Below are 22,954 nucleotides of genomic sequence, written 5' to 3'. Positions count from 1 at the left end.
GAACTTCGTTGTGACAGCCCAATTAGTTCTGCTGGCAACATTAATGAGATTATGATTATTTGAGAAACATACCTAGCAAGTATGAATTCTTATGCAGCCCTCTGGTTAAAAGGGATATTACAACTTTAATAGAAGGAGACATCAAAAAGCATTTACCCACACAAAGGAATTCAACAATTGTGTTTAAATTTAATATAACATATGATAAAGAGACGAGCTGGAGTAAAAGCCTGTCACTGCTTCTCGCACAGTATTATTTATTGCTCTATATAGGACCAACTCCATGACATTAGCAGACGGAAATCTTAATACCTTCTGACACAACTGGGTTGAGCCATCTATTATCACCCGCAAATCCTTTAAAAACAAATACTGGTTCAAATAATTATGCCATTCAACATATTGACTTCCTAGACACCGAAAAGGGGAACCACAGTGATAAAATGACCTGTTTTAGGGAAGACCAGTGAAAAGACTTATCTGTATCCTGGGCTTCAAAAGCCTTTAATATTAGGCTTACACTCTCCACTGAATAAATGTCAGAGAAATAAACTTGATAGAACAATGTATTTTGCATGCTCTAAAATTATGAATTTTAAAAAGGACTGAGAACATGAAGCTACAAAGTCTTTAACCTCTAGCGAATAAATTCAAATACCAACCAGGTCAGTAATAATCTAATGTCAACTGTTACCATAAAAAACCAGATGATGATAAATAATGAAGTATCAAGCTGCCAGCTTTAGTGGGAACTGTGAGGATCTGTGTTATTCTTAGTTATTCTGTGTTATTCTCTGTGTATCTTGATTAGAATTTTAAAGAAAAGGTAATGTTTCTCCCAACCCTATTTCAGCATCATTTATAACCCAAAGCATGAAAACTGTCAGCCTACCTCTTAGATTTTTCCAGATACTGATCTTATTCAGCCTGGGTGCTTGCTATCTTGTTTGCAACATTACTTTCCTGAGAAGGAAAATACAACACAGAGCAATCAATGAAAGGTGAATCTCTGGGTTGGAGAGGTTTAGTACACAATGCAGATTGGGCTGATCTAAACGGCATATACTTCCTTAATTGCATTTTGCTCCCTCCATAGTGTTGACAGCCTAATTCTCATTGGTATTCAGCTGACTCCCAATTCCTGCAGTATGGGTAATTGCCCCTTCCATTCGCAGATGCACACCTCTATGATCACTACTATAATTTGTATGGATGGAAAATGTAAAAGAAATGTTTATCACGTGTAAATTACTTTAATTTCTTGTAGCAAGCTAGATGAAAATGAAAAGGGCCAGCACCAAGCAGTCCACTCTCTGCAGAAAGCAGTGAATGACTGAATCTTAAAGCTTTTGAACAATATGTAGGCAGACCTGTTTATTCCACTGTGGTTTACGCTCCACTGCATCAATGCACTTATTTACTCTTCTGCAACACTGTGGATCTATCTCATTATGCTGGCCAAACCTTCTTTATATTACAGGTATAGTTGCAGCACAGAGAGTTCTCTCTTTCAAGAGAAACAAGATCACTTGAGCTGCTAACATCATGTGCTGCACTTAATCAAACATGAGAGAAGACAAGATCTCTGTCCTAAAGATCTCAGCCAAGCTGAGACCTTGTCAAGTCAGTCCAAATACAGCACGAGGTGCTTAGGAGGATAAAATACCTTAGTGACTTACATGAGAGAGACAACATGCTATGCATCCCAGAACTGAAGAATAAGCTTTTCTTGATAAAAAGAATTACTTCCCTGAAAGAAAAAAAGAGGTATTAGCTAACCTGAAATAGCAATATTAAACCAAGATCCCAGTATACAGAAGAGCTGCTTTTATTAGAATGTACCTGTTGAAATTGGACCTCAAGCTATGGGAAGATTTCACCCCTTAAAACACAAACTTCTTCCACCTTACTCCCATGACACTGTCGCACCCAAAGCTGTAGCTACACTACAACCAGCAGAAACAGGTTGGCACCAGGCTGTCCACAAAGTCCCTGGAACCCCAAGCCAACGGCCCGGCCTTGCCATTACCCACACCAGCGTTGTCCAAAAAGCGGATTTGTTCCCCGGTGTGCAACGAGCCAATAATCACCCTCAGGAGAGACATTATTTATTTAATATTTGCACAAAGATGGGTGCTAGGTGGTAACTCCACAAAGCTAGCACACCACAGCAAAGAAAAACAATGTATTTATTCTGTTATACGATTAGTAAAAACCCACCTAAATTTACATTCATTGGTTTGTAGTCACCATCTCATCTACTATTGGCCAGTTATACTTAGATTAGCCTTGCTTGCCGTGCAGATTAGCATGCACACTCCTTGCAGGTTCATGCTTCTTTGGCAATCATCCGGCCTTCGGCGCCTTCTGGAGCAGGATGTTTCTGTTTATCAGTCACATCCTACATTTCTGAAGTCCAATTATCCTTAATGTTTCTTTTCTCTCTGACGGACCTTGAGTATTCTTGCCAAGTTGGCAATGCACACGAAGCTTCCTCAAAACATCAAGGCCTAATTGTTCCAGCGTGTCGTTACTCTACGAATGCCAGCTGTGTGCCTTTCCCATTACAGCCTTACTTATTTGATCTATACAAAATACGCCTTGCACAAAATACTCAGATCATTCTAAAATCTCTCCAGCTATTCTTCAACAACACCAGCGCTTGGCCTGTACCGGCTCGCTCCGCTATGTCCCGCCACGCCGTGCTGCCTGCCTCAGCCAGTACCTCCGAGGCCACGCTTTCAGTATAAAAACAACTCTGTGACAGTAAGAACCATTTGAACGAAAAGTTATCTCTATCCCTGGCTGCCTAAGGGGCAGGGAGGACATGAGGGAGATGGTGGTAGGCGCAGCCCCGGGGAGCGCGGCCAGACCTTCGCTGCCTCACAGGACCCTTCCCTCGCCGCCACACAGGATCCTTCCCTCACAGGACCCTTCTCTCACAGGATCCTTCCCTCACAGGACCCTTCTCTCACAGGATCCTTCCCTCACAGGACCCTTCTCTCACAGGATCCTTCCCTCACAGGACCCTTCCCTCGCCGCCACACAGGATCCTTCCCTCACAGGACCCTTCTCTCACAGGATCCTTCCCTCACAGGACCCTTCTCTCACAGGACCCTTCTCTCACAGGACCCTTCCCTCGCCGCCACACAGGATCCTTCCCTCACAGGACCCTTCTCTCACAGGACCCTTCCCTCACCGCCACACAGGACCCTTTCCTCACAGGACCCTTCCCTCACAGGACCCTTCCCTCACAGGACCCTTCCCTCGCCGCCACACAGGATCCTTCCCTCACAGGACCCTTCTCTCACAGGATCCTTCCCTCACAGGACCCTTCTCTCACAGGACCCTTCCCTCACCGCCACACAGGACCCTTTCCTCACAGGACCCTTCCCTCACAGGACCCTTCCCTTGCCGCCTCACAGGACTCTTCCCTTGCCGCCTCACAGGACCCTTCCCTCGCCGCCACACAGGACCCTTCCCTCACAGGACCCTTCTCCAGGGCCCAAGCCCTTCTCCCGCTCCGGCACCCGCCGCGGGGAGACGGGGCGGAGCCGTGCGCGAAGGGAACCGGCCTTCCCGCCGCGCCGCGCCCCGCCCCGGCCAACCGCGCCTCAGACGCGGCGGGACGGTCGCCGGGGCCCCGAGCCCGGTTTCGGTCTGTCCGCTCCCCTCGGCCGGAGCCCCCCGCACCCCGCGGGGAGCGTGAGGCGCCGCGCCCGCCCTGTGAGGGTGTTCTGCGCGGCCTGGGCCTGCCAGCCGGGCCGGTCCCGTCAGCCGGGGCTCGGGGCTCAAGGGCTCCCTCCGCGCCGCCGCGGCTCGTAGCGCAACGCCCCGGGGCACCGCTCTCTGTCGAAGCGGGGTCGGTGCGGCAGGCTGCCGGTTCTCGATGCGCTGGTGGGCCTGGGTAAGGAGCCCCGTCTGTGGCGGCGGTGTGAGGAGAGGTGGGCGCCTGCCTTGCCCGGCGGGAAAGCGCGCCCGGAGGGGAGGGTGCCGGCTGTCAGCGGGGCTTCGGGGGGGGCGAGGAGCCGGAGGAGGCCAGGTAGGGATCGGGGTCCCTTCTGTGAGACGAGTTGCTCGCCTTGGGAGCAAAACTCTCGGTCACGGCTGAGCAAGTTAATGTGCCTGGGGGGTGGCTCGTCCCTGGGAGCAAGCCTGTGAGGTTTGCAGGAAGGCCTGAGGGTGCTCGCAGTGCACTGAGAGCATCTGGGTCGCGTTAGGGTTTTCTGAGAGGGAATTTGTCAAAGCGTGCGTTAAACAGCTTTGAAAAAGCCGTGTTTTCAGCCTGGAAAGGGAAGATCGTGAAATGAAAAACAATAAACCGCCACCCCACCACTGTTGCTTTTGGGTTTTAACTAGAATTGCGTGGAGAAGAGTTTCTTAATTGGCTGGTACTTCGTGGAAATACATTTCCACCACGTTTTTCATGTTTTTTTTCCACCGGTGTGGTGTGTTGCAATCACATTTTTGCCTCCTGTGAGGACAGAGCTTGGTTCCCTCAGGTTTTCTTCTAAGGCGCTTGCCATTTTCAGTGACAGTGTATCACAGCAGCCTCTTCTTAGTGGTGACTGAAGGTTTTGTCGCCATGTCTGTAAGACAAAGTGACTCTTAGAAAAGCAATTCAGGCAGTTCTGTGGCTTCTGTTTTTCAGAACCCTTACTGAAGCGCTAAGCTTGCTTTTTGCCAGTCTGTTAAGGCAGATACTGCCTCAGCCTTGTGAGGAATAAAAGCTGTATGTTAGCAGCTGCAACTTTAAAGTTGGCTGTAAACATGTTTTATTTGCTATTTATAAGTATACTTATGGCTTCGAAGTTATTTATCTGCTGATGTTGTAACAAATACCTATTTTTCACTGTGAAAATTAGCTAATATCGGTTGTATCTGATATGATGAAGCATTCCTAGTTCAGCCAGTCATGTTACTTGCTGAAATTCATCTTCTCACCCCTTAATGATCCATGTGCTGCTTGTGCAGCTGCAGTTTCTTAGGTCAGCTGTGGGCTGGAGAACTAACTGACTCTCTGTTTGCATTTCCTATTGTTTTTCTCCAGTAGACCTGATCTTAATAACCAATCTCCAGCCTGAATTAGTGGTGGTGTAATGAACAAAAGAATTACTTAGTGTTTATTAATGGTTAAAGTTTAGGTTAGAACAGTTCTTTAATTTTTGGGACCATGTTAAAAGGAAAACCTTTGGACCTAGAAATTTGGCACTACGGGTTAGTTTTGGAAGTTTAGCCTTGGGAAAGAAGTCCTGAATTTGTTTTAGGGGCACAGGGACTTCACATACTGTGCAGAAAGACTTTGGCAGTAATGTGGCATATAAAACAGACAGCATAGCATATTCAGTAGTGAAATGGCCAAAGTCAGCACCTTTAAAACAAAGTTGCCTAAACTCCGGTAACAAACACCAAGTACAGTGGCATACATGAATTTCTGGCATGACAGAAAGTGCCTTTGTCTACCTACTGTTAGCACATTGGGGTTCCCATCTTTCTGATGAAGGAGCCATGACTTACTCCTGCAGACATCTTTCCAGAGGGATGTTGCCCCTTTACTCTCCTTACTTTATAAGAGTAGGGAAGAAATTGGAGCAAAATTACTCAGGATAAAGTTACTTAGGTCCTTAAATACAAAGGAAGAAGGGGTATTGCATCATTCTAATAAAAAAGGGTAAAATAAAGCTTTAAAATAAATGTGTTATGTGATGGGTAACTATCTGAGGTCTCTTCTGTTTCTGGAGCTTGAATCTGGAGAACTTTATTTCTCTTTTTCACATTGGGAGCATGACTCCTTATTTGAAAGCATCAGCTGGCTGATACTTGTTATGTTTTCTTCTTAATTTTCTAGACAAAATCTAAGCAGAACAAGGAGGTTTTGCATTTCTGAGTGGTGAGAGGCTGATAATAATCTGAAGGCAAAAACCCCACCACTTTAAAATTTTTTTGTTTGTTTTCATGAATGATTTTATCCAAGTGTTACTGTAATTGGCTACAAATTTGGGAGGGAGGAATGCTGCTCAGAATTCATTCCTAATGTTCAGTGATAACTGTGATTGTGTGCTTACCCAGTGGATCTTAATGCGTACTACTTTGATCAGCAGTAGTGTTTTGAAGGGTGTTGCCTTGATCCAGTGCACTGATTAAGTAGTTATTTTGCTCACCTGTTGTGGGAGCTAAATTGGGTGTGAGCTGAGCTGTAATAGTCCTCCATGTGTCCCTGTTGCTAAAAAGCAATCTAGTCATTCTTCCTGTATAATTGAACCTGTTACATGCTTTTGTTTTCATTTGCAGTACTGCACCATGATGACAGCCTCAGCAGATAGCTCTGATAATTATGAAAAGTGGCAGATGGAATTGAGCCAGACTTACAGTAGCTCTGGCTTGGACTATTCAGAAGATACTTTTGAGCCCTTCAGCGAGGAGGAAGAAGCCTGCTGGCAGCAAGAGAGCGAACCATCTGAATTGTATTGTTCCACAGAGAATTTAGAGGGGTCTGCTGTGTCAGATACGTTGGAAAGCATGTCACAGTTGGCAGGTCAAAATCATGCAGGTATGCAGAGCTTATCATGCTTGAGACCTGTCTTTCATAGCTTTAAATTGGTGCAGTGGAGCCTTGAATCAGCAAAAATAAAAATGTAAAAATTGCGTACAGTGTTTTTGCTGTGCAGGGCAACAGAACCTCAGTATGCTGACTAGGTCTGTGTTTTATGCTCTCAGGATTTGATGACAGCTATGTGCAGAAGGGTGTGATTTGGCCATGGAAACCTTTCCCTAGTAATCTTGCGATGCTGAAATTCTGTTGGCATGTTAAAAAAAATTCTGCAAGATACCTTAACTGAAGTACCATGTATGAAAAATAGCTGGGCCGTAAAATAATTTTTTCCAAGGGCATAGGGAATGTTCCAGGACTTGAAATACTTAAGAGGGCTAGATAATGCCTTAAAGTTGCAGCAGATGAGTGATAAAAAGCAGGCAGCAGGACATAAGCTAACTGCCTTAATGTCTTGTTAGGTTTTCTTCTGTCTCTGTAGGGTTCTCTGTCATTCTTCTACATTCTCCTTTTCTCCAAGTTTGGTCTGGTAAGTATTGTGAGTACTTGAAGAGATGCATATTTTTTTAAATCTCTTCTTAGTTTGGGAGCTTGTCAGCATATATAAACATTACAGCTTTAAAGATCAGCTACAACACATATATATATTTAAAAGTAGTGTAGACTTAAGATGTCTTTTAATGTCTATTAGCTGTTACTCTTGTAATCTGATTCTACTCAGTTCAACTTGATCAGCTGGCATATACCAATATATAATTAACCTTGTCTGTACTTGAAAATTGGCAAGCTGTTTCTTTTTCTACTCTAGACAAGTCCAGTAGAGATGTTCCTCCTGTCCCTCATCCATCCAGTGTTTTACTGTGGGTTGTTTTTTTCATTCTGCAGTAATAACCAGCACCATTATAATTTAGAATCCATTTAAAATACTGTTTAGGCATGAAATCCTAACAATGCAGGACAAAATTTGCTGTCAGATGTGTATACATGAATGTAAACCCTGTTTGTCGTAGCACAAAATATAGCATTAGATATCAGTGCTTCAAAAATCTGAGTAAAGGTGTGATCATTGCCTTGGTGTCAATTCATGCTACATTGATGTAGTTGAACAGTGTCTAGTAGATTTAACAGTTTTGCTTAAACTTTTTGGCTTTTACAAATGATAGGTTTTAATAAACCTTTTTTTTCTGGAGATACAACAAGTTTTTTTTAAATTATTCCATGTCTAACCATTAAAATCCTTATTTCTGGCATCAAGGAGTACATGCTAGGAGTAATCCTTGCTCTGTGTGTAGAGTTTTGGGGTTTTTTTTAATAAGTGTTACCATTTTTTATCTTTACAAGGTTAATGTTTCATAAAATTATGGAGTCTTCTGAATGCTACCAGTTAAATGAGAAACTAGGGAATAATTCATAGAAAAATATTTTGGGAAATTGATTGCTTTCTGTGGTCTATATGTTACTGAGAACAGCATACTTAAATAATAAAAACTATAGAAAACCTGTCATGCTGGTATCCTCATAGGGACACATTATTTCATTGTATAAGCCCACTGAATTTGCTATTAGTACCCTGAAAAGAGTAGAGAAGTCAGGTGCTTCCTGACTGCTCAGTATTTTGAACTGCGACCACGCCATATGCATCTTGCTGTCGGTGGCACTGACTTTTCAGACCTCTTAAGTCTTTTGTCTTTTCCCAGCTATTTGCTTTCACATCTTTGCTGCTTCCTCATTTTCAGCAGAACTGGAGTTGTACTGGAACAAGCTGGAGAACAGGGAGCTGACGCAGATTTTTTTTTTTTTTTTTAATTTCCCCTGTCCCGCTTTATTTTTCACTTGGATCAATGCCTTGAGACAGTTGGCTTGAGGTCCCAAGAGTACTTGTGCTGCCACAAATGAAGAACCTATGGAGGGCTGAAAATAAGTGATGGGACTGAATGAGGGAGGAGGTAGACTGAGGTCAAGTTAGTATTACAGATAAAATTGAGTGTGTCAACAAGCTCTAAGCAAGAGCATCTTAATTTTTCTCAGTGTGTCCCACGTCATTCAATGGGGTGATTAGAAATGAGCAATATGAGATACTTTGTGGACAGAAATCACTGGTATCATCTGTATAGTCCTTTGGCTAGGGGTTTCTTTTCTCTTAACAGGGAAAACTGTCACATTCAAGTAGAGGATTATTTGCTTCCCACTTTTTTTTTCTGCAGTCCTGCTTTCTTTACAATGTGTGTTCAAAGCTACCTTTTTTTCATTGTAGATGAGCAGTCTGAAGTAGTGGATTCTGCAGCTATAGAAAGAGATGTCATGGGAAAAGGGGGTGATCTAAAAAATAAAGAAGCTGGCATTAAGCAAGACAAATCTGTCATCAAAACTCATGCCGGTGAGTTCAGTAACTTTAGTAGAGGTTATCGTTCTTATTTCTTTTGAAAGGGGATGTAAACTTTTAACTAGACTTAAATTTTATATGCAAGCTATTAAAGTTAAGCCAAGTAATTAGCCTGGCTTAATTAGCCAGGTAATTAAGTATGAAGTTTCTCTGTTACGCTTTCTCGGAAAGCAGTTTGTCTCCCATAACACATATGGCTTTGATGCTCCTGACATAGTGATGTTATCCTAGTGATGCATTATCACAAGATCTGGATAAATACATTAAAAAAAATGTATCCACATTTTAAATTTTACTGTAATCCTCAAAATTTAAATGGGCTGTTTAGTTTTTCTCTTTTCTCTCCAGCTGTACAGGTACTAGGAGTGTGGGGTTTTTCCCTTCAAAATAAACATGACTTCAGATTTATTGCGTGAAGTGTTTTTCCCCCTGTTGATCAGTTGTGTTAGTTAATTAATTACTTGTTTGCCATATTTTAGTTTCTTTCCCAAGCTGAGGGAGGCAGCAGGGCACCAATTTTGGCAAGAACAATAGAGCAGCTTTAACCAACACAATGGTGTAGTGTAGGGAGGAGTAGCAGGGAAGGGAGGAAGGAAGGATGCTGTTTGCATGTGCTGGTTACGCAAGCAACTGTGAGAGCAGATGGTGGGATGCAAGTCCTGCTTAAGTCTTTCTAAAATGTGGGTCAGAGATACTATTTTTAATTTAAAAAAAAGAGCAAGAAAGCTGTAGTTGAGTGAAAAATAATTGAAGCAGAAGGGGAATCTTCTTCAGTCTGTATGTACATGAAAAGTGAACAAACTCAGAAGTTTTGTAGGTCACCGGTAAGACTGATTAACCAGGGAGATCCTTCTGCTTAGGTACTTCATGGCACTGCAGTTGCATACAAGTATCCTCAAACCATCCATATATCATAGGAAAACATGACCTAAGATTATTTTTAGGCTATTCTTAATTGTATAGCTCATTCACAACGGTGGTGAGTCAATGAGTTCCTGACTCATCTTCAGCATTTATCTTTCTATTACTGGTTTTCCAAGACTGCCATGTAGTCAAGTGAGAAGACAGTTAATGTAGATCATCTCTGTCATAGTAGAGAGGCTTCTCCTGGTGAGCTCCTCTGAGATAGTCTTCCTAAAATACATTAGAATCTTGTGACCGTGTGATTCATAGAGAAGTTGAAAAGGACCTGATGAGTTCAGATTCATTGAATGAATGATAAACAACAGTATAACATTGAGGAGGTTTTCCACCTCTGCAGAGCTTTCCCTTGAAAGTTACACGTGGGATCCTCTTAATCAATTTCAGATTTTTATAGTTCTGCACAAGGGAATATTCTGCCTTTGGTTTATGGACTTTGATGGGCAAGGAGATTCAGAGTGATCACTCAGTCTTGAGTAGCAAGTTCTGTTTCATTAGCTTGTGCTGATGTATGAAGTGATGCATTGTCTTCTGTCTGCCTGTCATACTGCTTGTCATCTTAGCAGCTAAGCACTTTTCAGGTACATTGTTACAGTGCTTCCAACCGCTATCAATATGAAGAGCACAAAATAAGGTTCATGCAAACACAGTGCACTGTCATGTGATTGACAAGTTATCCCTAAATTGATCAGCATCAATCATACTTAGCTGTGTACTGCATTTTTTATTGCGGAATATTAACATATAAACAAAATAAGCACAGCAACTTTTGTATACTTGACATCTAGAAATGCCTGCTTCTCTTTGATGCAGTAATTCAGTGCTTGGTAGCCCCCATACGTCTTGTTATTTTATCAACTTGGAGATATATTTTTTAAAATACAATAGAAGATGAGCTCAGCTGGAAATAGATTGCTGCAAAGTTAGTCCCCTCAGTAAATTCGGCAGAATGAGTGATATATGCACTGAGCATGCATGGTACTTTTGAATTTGTCTTCAGGTAATAAAACAAAAATTCTTTTTACTATCTTACTACTGGTAGGGTTAAATGTGGGGAAAAAAAATAATCCTGTTTTGCATATGGGAATGCCCTGGAATGTGATTCTTATTTTTAATAGTTTTCTTTGTGGGCTAAAAGAATTAAAACCTAGATGCTGGCCTCAAGAAGAAGTGAGAAATTTTTGTCATAGTTGTCTTTCTGTCTTCCTCTTCTTTGGCCCTCTACCACAGTGTTGTAGCAACTAGCTGTTATTGGACAAATGCATCACAAAATGACTATAAGTCCCCAATTCTGTATAGATTATTCCAAAGACCAGTAGTCATCTTTAAAATTTACTACAGGAAACTGGAGTTCTTCAACTTAGATGTATCTGAAAGTTCAAATGGGGCTTTTTAATGCTCTGACTTGTACTGTATTCAGAAGTTTGCTCTCACCTTTGTTTGTAACATGTCTACATTAAATGTTTTGCTCATTTATTTTTCCGCACTGTTACCATGGCACTATTGCTGGCAAAACCAAGACAGTTTGGTTGTTAATGTATGTTACTTAGAGGCATAGAAATGTTTGAGCAGCATCAGACGGTTACAGTTCAGTGAGTTTTACCAATTTAACCATTATTGTTATTATGATAGTGGTATCAATGATGGGAAGTCCAAAAGTAAAACAGGCCAGTGTAAAAGGCAGATAATACCTGTGGTTCATGGTGTTAAGGTGAAAGGCGCTGGCATGTGCCTGTTGACATGTGTGCACTCAGGGAAGTGTGTTTATTTTTCTGCATCAGATTTTTTTCCAGCTTGTCCAGAGTATTTCTGAGTAGAACTAGTTTATATTCACTTTGTGAACAAATTTTCATGTGTCCCAGCATTTAATTATTGACTTACCAAATAGTAGTAGTAGCTTATTAGAAGTATTTATTAAAAGTAGTAGTAGTCTATGAGACTTGAGAAAACATCCTGCTGCTCTGTTTGGAGAAGGGAGCAGGTATCCGATAGTCTATACTGGCTCTCTTTCCTGTTCCTGACCTGTTTTCAGCACCAAAGCGTACTGTTTGATAACATGCACAGGTTGTGGGATTCCTGCAGACCTAGTTAGGCCCTGAGATTCCAGACTTCTCTGCTGATTCTGTAGTAAAATAGTATTAATGTAGGCTAGATGGGGAAATTCCAACCAGCAACATCTAAATGGAAACCCCTGCTTGTAAAGAAAGTTCATTACTGCCTTTGTAGAACTGGGAAAGAATGAGTTTCTTCCAAAAGACATGGATTCTGCAAGGTTCTTACTGTTGTCTCTTCTTACTAATGTTGGTGGAAACTGAGAGTATCCTTCACCATGCTGGAGGAATTTTTACTTGCTTTAAATTCGTATTTGTAATAAATAGCCTGATATTTCAGACTGTTTATATTAGTTCTGTGTTCTCTGCACAAATCTTTCAAACACTGTATTTGCTGATCGGGCTGTCGGCATGTTAATCTGAACTACTGCACTCAATTGTACAAATGCGATTTAGGTAATTCTGAAAATGTTATCATGAGATGCAAAGTTAAAATCTTTCTGAAGAGTAGTTATTGGTTACTGCCTTTCACAATTAGTCTGTTTTACTTTTATTTTTTCCTCTTAAAATAGAGCATTAGTAGAGCATAATAACAACAAAATGCCTGCCTATTTTTCCTATTAAATCAAAGTTAGACATCAAGGGAAAGGAAACTCAATAAAGATTTTCTTTGTTTTTCTCCCTCCACTCATGCAGATTTAAAATGTCATACTTAAAGATGTAGTTGCATACAGAAAGAAAAATCTATTTGGGTCACTTAGTTATAAACCACACAGCGGGGTTTAGAATGTAGACATGGAGATTAGCTTATCTCCACTGGTACACGCTGAGTGCTTCTGTAATCAGAGCAGCTTCTTGGTCCAGTTTGTTGTGCTTTACCTTCAAAATATTCTGTGCATTGTGACCTTGCTGCTATATGATACGTGGTTTTGACTTGATGTCTGTTCTGGTGTCTGGTTTTGTTGCTCTTGTCACCTGTTCCTGCCTTATTCCTCTCCAACAAAGAGGATGTGGGAATGCAGGATTCAGGGCAACCAAGCATCAGCAAAATGTACTTCTGGAACAGTAATGGGCACTGGCAGGGATTCTCTGTAGGCAGACGTGCAGTGACATTTAAGTCTGCCACCACAAATGGAGATTGAGCGTTCGAGCATGTCTAGTTCAAAGATGGAAAGGAGAGAATACATGAAAGACAAAAGAAATAAAACCAACCACCAAAGCAAGTGCATAGATCCTCTTGTATGCATCTCTTTTCTTTCAGCTGAAGGACAGGTGAACCTTGTATACCTAGAAGAAAATCTGAAAGTGTAAATAGTCATTGTGCAGTTAAATGATTAACTTTTCAGAATTTAACTGTGTGCTGACTTTTGTCATAATTTTTTGTTCTTCTTTCAGTAAAATGATAGTCCTTGATACTTGATAATTTTTATTCTTCCTGAGCTTATTTACTGTTAAACATGAATTAATATTAAACAAGTAACTTTTTGAAATTGGTTGAGCATTCAGGTGTAAAAATTGCTGTTCTCTTTGCTAGTGTTTCTTCTCATGTCTGTAGGTGCAAATGAGCAAATGGGTGGGTGTATGGCAGCACACAATTCATGCACTATTAGAAACCAGTTCTTAATTAAAATGCGCTTCTGTATGTCAAGAGAAACTTAAGTGAATCAATTAGGCTGGTATTAAATTGTTACAAAATGTTCAGCAGACCCCATGTGTTTTACTTATGCATTTGAGTACTCAGTATGTGTAAATGCTTTGTTCTAGGGTTCCGCCCCCCCCAATAGTAACTTTAAAATCTTTTTATTCATTCTATGTGCAGCATATATGAATATGCCACTATTTTATTACTGTGATTAAACCCAGTAGTGGCACATGATTTACAGCCATTCTACATTGGAATTGTAAGGAAAATGACCTGATGACTGAAATAGTGATTTCCACTCAAATGTTTATGATCCTACCCAAGAAAAATTTTTCACTAAATTGCATTCTAAAGTATTGTTAATTCTTATTCATCTGTCTATAAACTATCACTATGTCTTTGTCTTTAGTCAATTTGATACCTCATCTTCTAAGGAGGAATAAATTGCTTGATTATGCTTGATCTGAACTGTGGTAGTTGCACTTAAATCACATCTTTTCTTTGTTGACCATAAAGCAAAGCTCACTAATTCCTGCTTTGCCTGGTCTTAACTGTAGATCCACTTATCCTTTATACAGATTGGCTGCATTTCTGAAGAGTTACTCCATTTTCTTGCAAAATTCCACAGCTCTGTCTTGTGTACTTGAGACTAAATTAATCACAGCATATTTAGGCGAAGCTTTACGTTCATATTGTGCAGTGTTTTAAGGATTTGTGTTGTGGCTATGCCAAGGTACCCCACAGGACTGGAATGCCAATGCACCAGATGTCAGACAAGGACCCTGAAATACGCAGTGAAATTTGCAGTGCTGTCTAGAAGAAGTAAAACTGAACTTAATCACTGAAAATGAGTGAAACGGACAATATAGAGGGATTGTTTAAATGATATAATCATACTTCCCAGCTAAATAGGCAGTGTAATTTGTTTCTGAATACTTTGAGTTAAAACAAACTGACCATACCTTACCTCTGTAGTCATTATCAGTTGTCTGACTTTTTTTGGCTCTCAGAGTGGAGTCCTGAGAAGGGAACACTGTGTTAGCATTACCTATATGCAAAGGTATTCACAAGACTTCTGGTAATGCTTACTGTAATGTTTTGTCTTCTCCTCATTTCTCCTTTAATTACACACATTAAAGTGTTTTGTTGGGCTTCAGTAGTTACATAAAAGCAAAATCTGTGTAATAAAGGTAGAGAGGTACTCTCCCCTGTTGAAATAGTTGAAAACAGTGATATCTCTTAAAGCCATGTAGTAGTACACAGCATCATTATGTGCTGATGCTCATGAAATACTGTATTGATTGTTTGTGTTTAAGCCTGTGGAAAATCTCCCACAAAGCGTTGAATGAAGTTGTAAATCCATCCTTACCTGCCCATCTGAAGTATAATCTCTCAGTTTTTATTTATTATTACATGCCACTTGGAAGGATAAGAGAAGAAGAAAGAGTGAAAGATATTGTTTAAACAAGGTCATATAAAGAAATTAGGAAATGATCATTGAAGCTTTAGATAAAAGTATTTTCTAACATAATTGCATATCCTAGGAGGGAAAAAAAAGCGCCTAACTATAGGTTATAGAATATATCTGAGGTGTTTTCTGGAGTTAGAAATAGACACTGCCTGTAATTTTTCAGTGTCTTATGAATTACTCTTGAGTTACTAGATGAGTAGCTCTCTTTAAATGTTAATCCATTTTGTTTTAGCAAGTTGCAGTTTGAGGTAGGAAGAAGCTAAATCTGTATTAGGCAGTCATTGAAACTCAGTTTATTTAATGTCATAATATATTTGTGCTGTATCATTAAACAGTCTTAATTCTTTAGGGTTCTTATCCCCTCCCCTCTTTGGAGACTATTCATAGGGACATTTATTGTTAAAGTTCCTACAGCTATCCAGATTTTTATTTAAATTCTTCACTGCTCTTATTACAGTCATTGCCTCTAGGCTTGACATTGGGTTTGTTTTTTATTAAATAGATAATATGAGGTCGCACAGATACAAGACCAGTAATTCTTCTCTTTCCCTGTTACAGTAATTGACACTTCTGTTTTGTTGATTTATGCCTGACAGAAATTACTGAATTATTAGATGGAGAACTGGATGCTCTCCAGTCTTTTTGCACTGTTAAGATAAGCAAGATGCGTCAGCAGCTGATCTCTAAGCAGGCAAATGGTGGCAAGTCAGCAAAGCTGCAGCATGGATTCACAGCAAAGAAACTGGAGACAAGTGACTTGAACTGCATTATTCCTGATCGGCTAATGAGCAGAATCCGCCTGAAAAATATCAGAGAGACTGTTAAACAGGTACTGCAAGGAAGGAAAGAATTTAGATTTTGTCTATGCTTTTGGGAGAACCACTGGGAAAAAAAGCCGTAAGATAAGGATCAAATCAGGCAGACCTTACTGATGTCACGCTCAGGCCTCTGAAATATTTTTTTCCTTGATATCTCAAGGAATGTTTGTATTCTGACTCAGAGCGGCATATAGATATTTGAATTCATTGCTTCAGAGTTTATTTACCTCTTAGAATTTGTAAAGATAATCATAACCTCCTAAAATTCTTAAGATAATCATAACCTCTGTGGTTGGTATTTAAGGCATTATGTATACTGTCAGCATAGGAACACTGCTGTTCCTATAGCTACATTGCAGACATGCAGTTATATATGGTGGACTTATTGCTGAATTAACAATTGCTGTTATTGAATTGTGATGATCAAGTATTGGAAACGTGGGGTAAAACATGTTAATTTAACCTAATAGAGCCTTCAGGAATTAGTGCATTTGCTATTGTGGGAGACTGGTTAGCGTGCACAGGCTGACTTCTGGAACATCAGGTACTCATTAAGCAAGTGTAACTAACAGCTGGTGGTGCTCTAATACTAACACTAGCAAAATATGTATAGATTTATATTGGCAAAATTGTAATGTGTACTGAGCATCCACCCGGGGTCAAATGAGTTATACTAATTAAAACAAATTTTTTGCTAGTATAACTGTATCCTCACAGTTGGTATTGGCTGGTCACTGATGTGTTGCTTGGCAATCATGTGACTTTTTTTTTTTTTTTTTTCCCTGTTATAATTTCTGTGGAAGATGTCGGTAATGTCCATGCAACCTCAAGCGTCAGGGAGACTTTGCCTATTACAGGAAGAAATAGTATATTACAGATCAGTGCTATGGTTCTGAGATACAAGTAGATAATTTTAATGAAACTAAGTTATCAGTGCTGGAAGGGGTAATACCTGGGGAAAAGCAAATATATTTAGTCTGAAAACATTTGGGCAGGCTTATTAAGATGATACTGTGACAAAGATTGTGAAATAATTCACAACTGCCTACAAAAGCAGGTTTTTGTCTTTAGACAGTATCTATATCTGTATTTTTATTGATTGTTCTTAATGGAGTGGCCATCTTGCTAGGACAGACATTGCTCATTGCATCAAAGTCTCATCTTTCAGGTGACAGAAGCTCAAATCCACCAATCTTCAGCGTGCCCTGACTGTTGGAAGAAGGAAGCAGAGCTAGCCAAGATTACCTTTCTCAGACGAAAGAAGATTCTAATGGAAAGTGCTTTAATCCAAGAGAAAATGGAAGAACAGATTTACTCCAGAGTAAGCAAATGTTGTTAAAAAAAGTTGTCGTACATTTTATACATACTGTAACTAACGAATCTGTAAGCCAGATTTCCCTCTGATTTATGGCAATGAGATCAGATTGACCTGAATGCAGTGCAAGTCAAAATAGAATTTGTCTCCATAGCATTAATAAAATATTTGGGACTAACATACTGATCAAGTCATTTGAGCTGCCTGATTTATATAAGCTGAAGGTCTTTCCCAGGATGCCCTAGAATTGTTTTGGGTACATCTCGATTATTTCTCCACAGTTTTTCTGATGGGCTGCACAAGACAAAATGGTAAACAACAAAATGATGTGACGGTAGGAAACTATGCCCATACTAGTCTTCCTTAGTCATCCTTTGGTGTAGGAGTCTCAGAATAGGACACTGCAATGCATTATGGAGGCTAAGGCCTCTCAGATACACTGGGATATCTTCTGTCTCTGCTGTCACAAAGAGTCAACCTTCATTGTTAGGAGATACTTCTGGAACAGATGGTAGGCCGTGTAAGCTGAAACTTACAGAATTCCTTGGGTCTTCTGTGGCTATTCCTCAGGATGGTCTTCTTCCTGAAGGAAGACCTCTTCTCTCACTTTTTGAAAGGGAGTCAGACTGAAAGCAGATTTTTTCTGAGCAGTGGATAAGTAGTGCTTGCTGAAGCCCTGAGGTCTATCTTTCTGTGTTTGTGAGCAGGGTGGGAATTTGTACCACATGCTCTTTTTTACCTAATAATGCCAGTCTCCTGATTTTTGACTCTCATTCACTCCATACCTAAGATTTGAGAACTTCAGTCTCAGGTGAGGTTTCACTTCTTTTTCCTCTTGTTTTTCTCCCAGCTTCCCTGAAAATGCCAGCTGCTTTTTCCTTCCCCTCCTTAGGGAAGGAACCTGCTTTATGAGGCAGATCACTGGCCACACTGTTCAACAAAGTTTTTAAGCAGGATGCTTCAAAAATCCAGCAAAACTTTGCGATGAGTGCTGCCTACCTAGTTGTTTTTGGGGGACTGGTTGTAGCTGCCAATGATAGACCTGTGATAGAGGACATGAGAAATGACTGGAATACGAAACCAAGTAATTTCCATGTTTCCTTTTTATTTCAGGATGTGCTTACACTTATAGGAGAAGCACTCAGAAGCTTTCCCAAACCTTCAGAGGATCCCAAGAACTTATGGCAAAAGCTGAAAGGTCAGAAAATGTAAGGCCTGAAAGTAGTAAACATAACTCAAGGACATAAACAACTGGGAGAGTCTTCTGCAGGCAGTCACGTACTGAGTGCCAATGATTGTGGATATAACCTGTTTTGTCAGTGATGAATTGGGTGGTGGTTTAATATTCCTGCAGGTGGAACCAGATATGCCCAGCATACTGGCATCTGGGTTACGATTCAACTCTTCATTCTTCCTAAATGCAAATGTTGCAATACATTGTAATAGAACTATATAAGTTTTTCAAATTACAGAAGCCAACACTTTCTATTATTAATCTGACAAGTAATAAGTATTGGGTTTTGGGGGATTGCTTGTGGGATTTCAGAACAGCTCACAGCTGCTTCCATCCATAAGAAAAATAAATGATTCCGTTTTTCGGGGCAGGAAGGTGTAATTACTGGATTTCAGCTCAATCTTTGCCCAGTGTCTCGTGTTAAATTGAAAGTGAGAGCCCCGGGTGGAGGAGAAAAAGAAGGTTGCAAAGTAACTATAGAAAGGAGTAAAATGAAATGGGGTATTTATAGAACTGAAATAATGAGACTATAACAGAAATTAATCAGCAAGACTGAGGATGCCAACAGGACAAGAAATTATAATAAATTAATTATAGAACCTATATAGGATAGGTGTCTAGGAAGAGAAAAAACAACATAGATTAAAATTGGAATAAGATGCCAAATAGTGTTTTTGACTGTTCTTTTTACTGTACTTTGGAATTTGTAATTTTTTGTGATTTTTCAAGATAGCAAACTCACTATCTTTCAAAGAATGTATCTGGGTGAAAAGTTGGTATTCAGTACACATCCAAATAAAATGCCTTTATGCTGGGTATCTCAGTGGGTTAGACAATGAAATCATCTTCATTGTAGCCTCAAAAGATATATGCTGATCTGTGGGCACAAATGCAGTCCACCTTTCTGATTATTGCTGACAGCAAGAGCTCATTGCATTGGTCTTGCAGTGACCTTGTGGCTGTTGGACTTGTGTGAGTCATGAAGTTACTGACTCTCATCAGCCTCTGGTTTCCTGACTTCTCTGCATTTAGATCTCTGAAGGTTGTGGAAATCTTGAAGGAATATCCTTATCTATGAACTTTTACTGTATTTTTGTTACAAAGCGAATAAGATTAAGTTTTACTGTTGCATTTTATTTTCCCATTTTGGGACAAGAATATGTCCATGTAGTTATTATCTTTTTTATGCTTGCTATATATTGTTTGTAAGGGTGCTTGAGGGCTGTTTAGCCTCTTATTTTCACTTCCTGCAAATCAGTGGAAAACCTGAAAAGAAATGCTAGGATATAGAGGTAGATAGGTCCACCTATGTTAGTGAGTATCTGCCTTTTGGTGCTTAAAAACCTACCTTGAATGATTTCACTGGGAGTTGGTCCTGAGTAGGTCAAGCCCCAAGTGAAAACATAATGCAGCCCTAAGTTGTTCAAAGCTAGCTGTCCTCACTGCTTCATCGGCAGTTTCTTCTAGTTTCTTGTAAACAGCAGGTTTGATAGTCCATTGAAAATATTCCCCTAAGCTTGGCTTGAATCTTTGAATTGTCACTGCAGGTTACATAGCTGCCTATATAATGAATAAACTGCTGCTTGTTTCTTACCATTACTCTATAATCCTTAGAAATGTTTAGATCCTGTAAATCTCCTAGCTTCCAGTCTTACAACCCTTTTCTTTTTAGATACTCCATCTCTGTTCCTTATTTGCTTTGGACTACACTCCCTGTTTCTCTTGAGTCTTTTGAAGTCTCTAGCAATCTGCCTAACACTAGGCAAAGGCTGCCCATTATTCCATGTGAAGTCTCATAAGGGCTGTCAAATATAGAAGTGGTGATCAGGAGCTGAATCCTTTGAAAATGTCATTTTGTTGTTATTGCCAATGAACACAGCTTTCAGCCCTTACAAAAAACACAGAAAGTGACTTCCAGGAGTCTAAATATAGATTGATTGTTTTCATAAGTAAAAGAAGACATTTTGATATTTTTGCTTTCAGTACATAAATGCTTTCTAGAAATACTGAAATACTTCTTTGCAACTCTTGCCAAGCCTTTATGTAAATACATTGAACTATGAGCTATTTGGGTTAGGCATCTGACAATATTTGTCTGTAAAATAGTATTCATACTTGCACAACACAGTGACTGTATGGTTCTTGTTTGTTTGCATAAATGTTACAAAGACAATTCAGATAGCTCCTCTGAAAAATCAAAGCATTATGTCTGCTGCATGCGTTTTCCTACTGCTCAGTACAGTTCTTTCACTTTTTTTATCAAGAATGTCTGAGATCTGAGTGTTTCTCTTCTGCTTTCTTGTAGCAGCTATTAGGGATGTACAATGGAATGAATGATCTGAGTCTCTAATTTATTTTATAATCCTGCAGTGTTTGAGACTAGAGATCCAAAAATTCTGATGTGGAGGACGTAGGGGAAAAAAAAAAAGTAGATAATGTCTCTTCTCTTTTCCCCTCACAGGAGCTCCCCCCGCCCCTGCCTTCCTCAGTAGTAGATTTTTCTTTTGATCCAAAGAAACACTCTCAAACTATGATTAAGAAATATTTATTCATCTGCTCCCTTGTTTCTGCTTGCTGGGGCATAAAAGGAGAGAGGTGGATCAAGGGTGATTCATATGATAAGCAGCTGTAGTACTGAAACAAATCAATCTGTCTATTAAAAGTACTTTGGCGCTTTTGCTTTCTAGCTTTCATGCTACACATAGTTGCATTATTTAATCTTCTGAATGATTTGTCATGTACTAGAGTTTATTACTCTGAACTTTGTACAAATACAGAAGGGGTTTCGTGTATGCATTGTTTTATAATATGTGTATGCTGATAACTGGTTTCATGATGTTATACTTTATAACTGACCCTTTGGATAAAATTACATTCCTCAAGTTTTCATTAAAATCAGTTTCCTGTGGACTGCAGCAATGTAATTTCTAATTTCATTTGCCCTAGCTTTCTCTATAAAAAAAAATTAACCTGGCTTCAAGGCTCAGTCATTCCTTAGTCTTGTTTCTAACCATCTGTTGGGCCATGGGACTTTGTATTCGTTTCTCCTCTAGGATAAACTTCTCATTCACAATAGGCTACTAGCACATGTTTAAATGGGAATGAAGTTTTAGTGCAATTATCTTGCCTGGTTGTGAACTAGGAACAAAGATAAACGCGTTTGAATACTGATTTCCAGCTACTTGCAAGGTATGTAATCACAGAATGGCAGAGGTTGGAAGGGGCTTCTGGAGATCATCTAGTGCAACCCCCTGCTTGAACAGGGTCACTTGAAACCAGGTGGGATCTGGTCCCACTGGTCCAGTAGTCCTTACATTAATCTTGAATCTTTTCTCTGAAGCTATACTAAAAACTGAAATGCTTCAGGCCCCCTTGGGGCTACTGCCTTTCTGTAAATCCATCTCCCCAGTCATGGCTTTGTTGTGTGACAAGAGTCAGGGTTTTGTTTGGTGTTTGTTTTGGGTTTTTTGGGGGTTTTTTGTTTTTTTTTTTTTTTTTAACAGAGCCAGTTTGATCAGCTTCCAAGAAGAGGAACTGGACCCCTTTATTCATATTGGGAGCTTGACAAAAATTTTAGACTGGTGGCACTGAGGACAAGGTTTTGCTGCTGGAAGGGATCATGTTCCTCTGCGAAATTGTTAGCTGACACAGTGCCCAGACTCTTCTTCAGTAAAAACCTGAATTGTAGCTTTCAGTGCAGTTATTCCAAATCATACATGCATACTCCAGCAAGAGCTGGAGTGCTTCCAGCTATGTATTTTTAAAGCATTTTGAAATATACTTGCATTCTTCAAATTGTAATTTTATTACCATTCAGTATGATTTTCAGAGAATGACTTTTTATTGTCTCTACTCAATAAGAGCTAACGTAGATGCTACGTGCAAATTGGTAACTGCCTGCAAGAGTTGGTATTCTAAATGCCACTGTGTTTAAAATATGTTTTTTAATTTTGTGAATACATATATTAATCTTATGAATGCTACATTTGCATTGTTTTTATGCAACTAGCTAACTGTTCCTTTTTCCTCCACAACTTATTCCGAAGATCTTAGCCTGCACTGACAGCAGCATGATCTGTATGGGGGGAGGCTGGGAAATGAGGGGGAGTGTATACCTTCTGTCAGTAAGGTATTAGGTCTTCTGTCTTTCAAACTACCTATAGAATTGATCAGGGTACCTTAAAAAAGAAACATTTTCCAGCTTCTGGGCATGGATATTCACTGCTTATTTATTTATTTTGTAATAAAATAGTACTGTTTGTTCTCACATAGACTAGTGTGTATGATCCATAAATGCGTTTGTAAAATATATTTGTAGCATGTAACAGAATCCTTTAGAATATTCTGTGAAAATTCATATTTTTAGTTGATAGCACTTTAAGAACATTTACATCCTTCATCTTGACATTTTTAAATAGAACATTTTTTGCCTACAGAAGTAAGTTTACAGCATCATCACAGTATTATAGCTTGTTTAAAAATACATACAGCATTAATGGTAATTGCAAGCAAGCTATATACTTGAGCAGGGTTTTTTGTTTGTAATTTTACATGTGTTCTACTTTTTAA

At 39.7% G+C, this 22,954-nt stretch overlaps 1 protein-coding gene across 3 annotated transcripts in view; it reads left to right on the top strand.

The window, feature by feature from the left end:
- The first annotated feature begins 3,626 nt into the window (after positions 1-3,626).
- C22H8orf48 (chromosome 22 C8orf48 homolog) overlaps positions 3,627-22,954 on the top strand; it is a 115,418-nt gene continuing 96,090 nt past the window's right edge. For 2 of the 3 annotated variants that reach the window (XM_075053760.1, XM_075053762.1), the window contains exons 1-6: positions 3,627-3,907; positions 6,292-6,550; positions 8,805-8,927; positions 15,615-15,847; positions 17,005-17,157; positions 18,265-18,359. In XM_075053760.1, coding sequence (XP_074909861.1) covers positions 3,890-3,907; positions 6,292-6,550; positions 8,805-8,927; positions 15,615-15,847; positions 17,005-17,157; positions 18,265-18,359 — 881 coding nt within the window. In that variant the 5' untranslated portion in view covers positions 3,627-3,889. The remainder of the gene's footprint in view (positions 3,908-6,291; positions 6,551-8,804; positions 8,928-15,614; positions 15,848-17,004; positions 17,158-18,264; positions 18,360-22,954) is intronic. The other variant, XM_075053761.1, reaches the window with a different exon arrangement.

Source organism: Buteo buteo, chromosome 22, assembly GCF_964188355.1.
Source record: "Buteo buteo chromosome 22, bButBut1.hap1.1, whole genome shotgun sequence".
In the NCBI taxonomy this organism is placed as follows: Eukaryota; Metazoa; Chordata; class Aves; order Accipitriformes; family Accipitridae; genus Buteo; species Buteo buteo.
Note: the sequence above shows the minus strand (reverse complement) of the source record. Positions and strands in the feature narration are given on the sequence as shown.